Source organism: Vitis riparia, unplaced genomic scaffold, assembly GCF_004353265.1.
Source record: "Vitis riparia cultivar Riparia Gloire de Montpellier isolate 1030 unplaced genomic scaffold, EGFV_Vit.rip_1.0 scaffold803_pilon_pilon, whole genome shotgun sequence".
NCBI classification, from domain to species: Eukaryota; Viridiplantae; Streptophyta; class Magnoliopsida; order Vitales; family Vitaceae; genus Vitis; species Vitis riparia.
Window position 1 is genome coordinate 34,469 of NW_023269791.1, and position 5,900 is coordinate 40,368.

Consider the following 5,900-nt stretch of genomic DNA (forward strand, 5'->3'; position numbering starts at 1 on the left):
TAGATATATTTTCATTTTTTATTTTTAAAAGATGAAAAAAAAAATAGGAAATAATTTTTTTTTCTATATTTTATTTTTCAAAGATAATTTTATTAAATTTTAAAATCTAAAATATTTAAAAATAAACAACAAACCATGTTTTTTTTTAAAGAAATGTACGTTAAAACTTTTACTTTTTAAAATAAAAAATAGAAACAAAAATTTTATCTTATACACAAGCCAATTCTTGATTAACAAAGAATTGATGAAAAACAATTCCATGCATGACCTCAATTGTTTTATAGATTTATGTTGTCTATTGTTAGTCTACAATTTTAAAAGTTTTTCAAATTCATTCATGTAAAATTTTATAAAAAAAGAAATTGAAAATAAAAAAGGGAAAGCTATTAAAAAAAAAATTCAAGGTTTCAATTACAAGCCATGTGGACTATTCTTTTTGCCCCATTGATGTTCATATTCATATGATGCATTTAAAGTATTGGTAAACGACTAATGCTAAATCCATTTTACATAGAAGTATTGCAGGTATAGTGGTAGAATTAACCAACTTTATGTCTAATACAATTGCTAATTAATATATTTGAAAAGTTGTTATAGGAAATCACTGTAGGTAATGGAAACACAAGATGCATATTTGATTTTGAGTGTATAAATATGTATTGAATATCCATCGTTTCCACCCATCTAACAATGGCCCTTCAATATCCTCCATCCTATTCCTCACTCCCTCGACTCACCATCATTCTTTGCTTCTTCATCATTCTGTATTTCCCTTTTTGTTCAACATCATCGTCATTTCATGTCTCTTCTACATCTGCTTTTGCTTCTACCACTTCTTTGATTATTGAGCAAGAAAAAGAAGCACTTGCTCTTCTAACATGGAAATCCAGCCTTCATATTCGATCACAATCTTTCCTCTCTTCTTGGTCTGGAGTTTCTGCATGCAATAATTGGTTTGGAGTTACTTGCCACAAGTCAAAAAGTGTCTCCAGTTTAAACCTTGAAAGTTGTGGTCTAAGAGGTACGCTCTACAATCTCAATTTCTTATCACTCCCCAATCTTGTCACTCTTGATCTTTATAACAACTCGTTCTATGGAATCATTCCCACCCACATTAGTAATCTTTCCAAATTTATCACCATCCTTGACTTGGGTTTCAATAATTTTGATGGTCTCATACCTCACCAAGTTGGATTGCTAACATCTCTTATTTTTCTTGCATTGCCTTCCAACCATTTAAGAGGTCAAATCCCTCCTTCAATAGGAAACTTGAGGAACTTAACCAGTTTGTATCTTTATAGCAATGAGTTTTATGGTTTCATTCCTCGAGAAATTGGATTGTTAAGATCTCTTAATAACCTTGTGTTGTCAACTAACAATCTTAGTGGTCCCATCCCGACTTCCATAGGAAACTTGAGGAATTTAACCACTTTGCACATTTATACTAACAAACTGTTTGGTTCCATCCCTCAAGAAATTGGATTGTTAACATCTATTAATGATCTTGACTTATCAAAAAACAATCTCATTGGTCTCATCCCACCTTCCATAGGAAACTTGAGGAACTTAACCACTCTGTACCTTCATACTAACAAACTTTCTGGTTCCATCCCTAAAGAAATTGGATTGTTGAGATCTCTTAATGATCTTGAGTTGTCAACTAACAATCTTAGTGGTCTCATTCCACCTTCCATAGGAAATTTGAGGAATTTAACCACTTTGTACCTTCATACTAACAATCTTTCTGGTTCCATCCCTCAAGAAATTGGATTGTTGAGATCTCTTAATGATCTTGAGTTGTCAGCTAACAATCTTAGTGGTCCCATCCCTCATTCCATAGGAAATTTGAGGAATTTAACCACTTTGTACCTTCATATTAACAAACTTTCTGGTTCTATCCCTCAAGAAATTGGATTGTTGAGATATCTTAATAATCTTAAGTTGTCAACTAACAATCTTAGTGGTCCCATCCCGCCTTCCATAGGAAACTTGAGGAATTTAACCAGTTTGTACCTTCATACTAACAAACTTTCTGGTTCCATCCCTCAAGAAATTGGATTGTTGAGATCTCTTAATGATCTTGAGTTGTCAGCTAACAATCTTAGTGGTCCCATCCCTCATTCCATAGGAAATTTGAAGAATTTAACCACTTTGTACCTTCATACTAACAAACTTTCTGGTTCCATCCCTCAAGAAATTGGATTGTTGAGATCTCTTAATAATCTTAAGTTGTCAACTAACAATCTTAGTGGTCCCATCCCGCCTTCAATAGGAAACTTGAGGAATTTAACCACTTTGTACCTTCATACTAACAAACTTTCTGGTTCCATCCCTCAAGAAATTGGATTGTTGAGATCTCTTAATGATCTTGAGTTGTTAGCTAACAATCTTAGTGGTCCCATCCCTTCTTCCATAGGAAATTTGAGGAATTTAACCACTTTGTACCTTCATATTAACAAACTTTCTGGTTCTATCCCTCAAGAAATTGGATTGTTGAGATCTCTTAATGATCTTGAGTTGTCAACTAACAATCTTAATGGTCCCATCCCACCTTCCATAGGAAACTTGAGGAATCTAACCACTTTGTACCTTCATACTAACAAAATTTCTGGTTCCATCCCAAAAGAAATTGGATTGTTAAGTTCTCTTAATGATCTTGAGTTGTCGATTAACAATCTCAATGGTCCCATCCCACCTTCCATAGGAAACTTGAGGAATTTAACCACTTTGTACCTTCATACTAACAAACTTTCTGGTTTCATCCCTAAAGAAATTGGATTGTTGAGATCTCTTAATGATCTTGAGTTGTCAACTAACAATCTCAATGGTCCCATCCCACCTTCCATAGGAAAATTGAGGAATTTAACCACTTTGTACCTTCATAATAACAAACTTTCTGGTTCCATTCCTCAAGAAATTGGATTATTGAGATCTCTCTTTAATCTTTCATTATCAACAAACAATCTTAGTGGTCCCATCCCTCCTTCCATAGGAAACTTGAGGAATTTAACCCAATTGTATCTTGATAATAACAGATTTTCTGGTTCCGTCCCTCGAGAAATTGGATTGTTGAGATCTCTTCAAGATCTTGCACTGGCAACTAATAAACTCAGTGGCCCCATTCCTCAAGAAATTGATAATCTCATACATTTGAAATCCTTGCACTTAGAAGAGAACAATTTTACTGGCCATTTACCTCAACAAATGTGTCTAGGTGGAGCACTTGAAAATTTTACAGCCATGGGCAACCATTTTACCGGTCCTATTCCAATGAGCTTGAGAAATTGCACTAGCTTATTTAGAGTTCGGCTTGAAAGAAACCAACTCGAAGGAAACATAACTGAAGTTTTTGGCATATACCCAAACTTGAATTTTATGGATTTGAGTTCCAACAATTTGTATGGTGAGCTTTCTCATAAATGGGGGCAATGTGGTAGCCTAACAAGCCTGAACATATCCCACAATAATTTGTCTGGTATCATACCACCTCAACTTGGGGATGCAATTCAACTGCATCGACTTGATCTCTCTTCAAATCATCTGCTCGGGAAGATCCCTAGAGAACTGGGTAAGCTAACATCAATGTTCCATTTGGTGTTAAGCAACAACCAACTTTCAGGCAACATTCCTTTGGAGGTGGGAAATCTTTTTAATCTTGAACATCTTAGCTTGACATCAAACAACTTAAGTGGCTCAATCCCTAAACAACTAGGAATGCTTTCCAAACTATTCTTTCTCAACTTGAGCAAGAATAAATTTGGGGAAAGCATTCCTGATGAGATTGGGAACATGCATTCCCTTCAAAATCTCGATCTCAGTCAAAACATGCTGAATGGGAAGATACCACAACAGCTTGGAGAACTACAACGCTTAGAAACATTGAATCTCTCCCACAATGAACTCTCTGGTTCCATCCCATCCACTTTCGAAGATATGTTGAGTTTGACATCTGTTGATATATCTTCTAATCAGTTGGAGGGACCTCTCCCTGACATCAAAGCCTTTCAGGAGGCTCCATTTGAGACATTCATGAACAATGGTGGTTTATGTGGCAATGCCACTGGTCTGAAGCCCTGTATCCCATTCACACAGAAGAAGAACAAAAGGTCTATGATTTTGATTATCTCCAGCACCGTATTTCTTCTATGCATTTCCATGGGAATTTATTTTACACTTTACTGGAGAGCAAGGAACAGAAAAGGCAAGTCTAGTGAAACACCATGTGAAGATCTATTTGCAATATGGCACCATGATGGAGAGATATTGTATCAAGATATCATTGAGGTGACTGAGGAATTCAACTCTAAATATTGTATTGGGAGTGGAGGACAGGGCACAGTTTATAAGGCTGAGCTGCCAACTGGTCGGGTTGTTGCTGTGAAAAAGCTTCACCCACCACAAGATGGTGAGATGAGTAGTTTGAAAGCTTTTACAAGTGAAATTCGGGCCTTAACAGAAATTCGACATCGAAACATTGTGAAGTTTTATGGCTATTGCTCACATGCAAGGCACTCGTTTTTGGTCTATAAACTGATGGAAAAGGGAAGCCTAAGAAACATTCTAAGCAACGAGGAAGAAGCAATTGGGTTGGATTGGAGTAGGAGGCTAAATATTGTGAAAGGTGTGGCGGAGGCATTATCTTATATGCATCATGAATGTTCACCCCCTATAATTCACAGGGACATATCCAGTAACAATGTTTTATTGGACTCTGAATATGAGGCTCATGTATCGGACTTCGGCACAGCAAGGCTTTTAAAGCCAGACTCATCATCCAATTGGACCTCATTCGCAGGCACCTTTGGGTATAGTGCTCCAGGTAATTAAGTTGTTATTTCATCTAATGTAAGATTGCTCTTGTAAAAGCCTTTCAAATCTTTCTTTACGAAATGGGGTGTGAGTGATGATATTTTGTGTTGCAGAGCTTGCTTACACCACCCAGGTGAATAATAAAACTGATGTTTATAGCTATGGGGTGGTGGCATTGGAAGTAATTATGGGTAAACATCCTGGTGATCTCATCTCATCCCTGTCATCAGCATCATCATCGTCATCAGTCACAGCAGTGGCTGATTCTTTGTTGTTGAAGGATGTGATAGACCAACGCCTCTCACCTCCCATACATCAAATCAGTGAGGAAGTTGCATTTGCTGTGAAGCTAGCATTTGTGTGCCAGCATGTTAACCCCCAATGTCGGCCAAGCATGAGGCAAGTTTCTCAGGCACTATCAAGTCAGAAGCCACCTTTGCAAAAACCATTCCCCATGATTACATTGAGAGAGCTGTTTCAGGGGTGATCATCCGGAAGCTCTCTGGTAGGTGGTCAATATGGAAAACCTCTGCTCTCTTATACTTTTTCGGCCTTGATTGCGCTCATGCAAGTGAATCTCTGTAATTTCATCTCTTTTCAATCTTTGGTTCCTTAAAAATATTCTTGAGGATCTATTTTGTTTTCAATAAGACAATGCCATCTTACTTGTATTACTGTCCTTTCCCAGTTCATGTACTATGTTCAATTGAAGTATGTGAGATGGTTTGAGAGTATTAATTTGGAAAGGAATATTTGAGATTTTAGCATAAGCTAATTTTTCTTAAATTGAGAATGGGGTAGATGTGTTTCTTTCTTTAGAAATGGTAATTTTAGAAATGAACTGATGATTTTAGAATGGTAAAGCTGCCATTTGATTGACACTAGTGGTCAACTTCCATTATGGGGAATCTCTATGGATAATCTATGGAGTGATATGAGTTTGTTTGAGAGTGATATTGAGGGGGGCTAGAAGTGCTTCATTACAAAAATTTTGGACACCACTTCTACGTGATTCTTACAAAAATCATTTTTTTATATGACACATTATTAGAAGTATAAATATATTTTTTTAAAATTTTATTCAAACACTA

The 5,900-nt window shown here is 36.3% G+C and overlaps 1 protein-coding gene across 1 annotated transcript; it reads left to right on the top strand.

The window, feature by feature from the left end:
- Positions 1-690: 690 nt before the first annotated feature.
- Positions 691-5,561, top strand: LOC117910650 (probable leucine-rich repeat receptor-like protein kinase At1g35710). The gene is made up of 2 exons (XM_034824759.1): positions 691-4,819; positions 4,923-5,561. The coding sequence occupies exons 1-2, from the start codon at positions 691-693 to the stop codon at positions 5,294-5,296; spliced, it is 4,503 nt and encodes a 1,500-aa protein (XP_034680650.1). The 3' UTR covers positions 5,297-5,561.
- Positions 5,562-5,900: the final 339 nt, after the last annotated feature.

What these genes read in the sequence shown, in the direction of transcription:
- LOC117910650 (XM_034824759.1), top strand. Translation starts at nt 691, where the DNA reads ATGGCCCTTCAATATCCTCCATCCTATTCCTCACTCCCTCGACTCACC. An exon ending in CTTTGGGTATAGTGCTCCAG is followed by an intron (nt 4,820 to 4,922) that starts GTAATTAAGTTG and finishes TTTGTGTTGCAG; the next exon opens with AGCTTGCTTACACCACCCAG.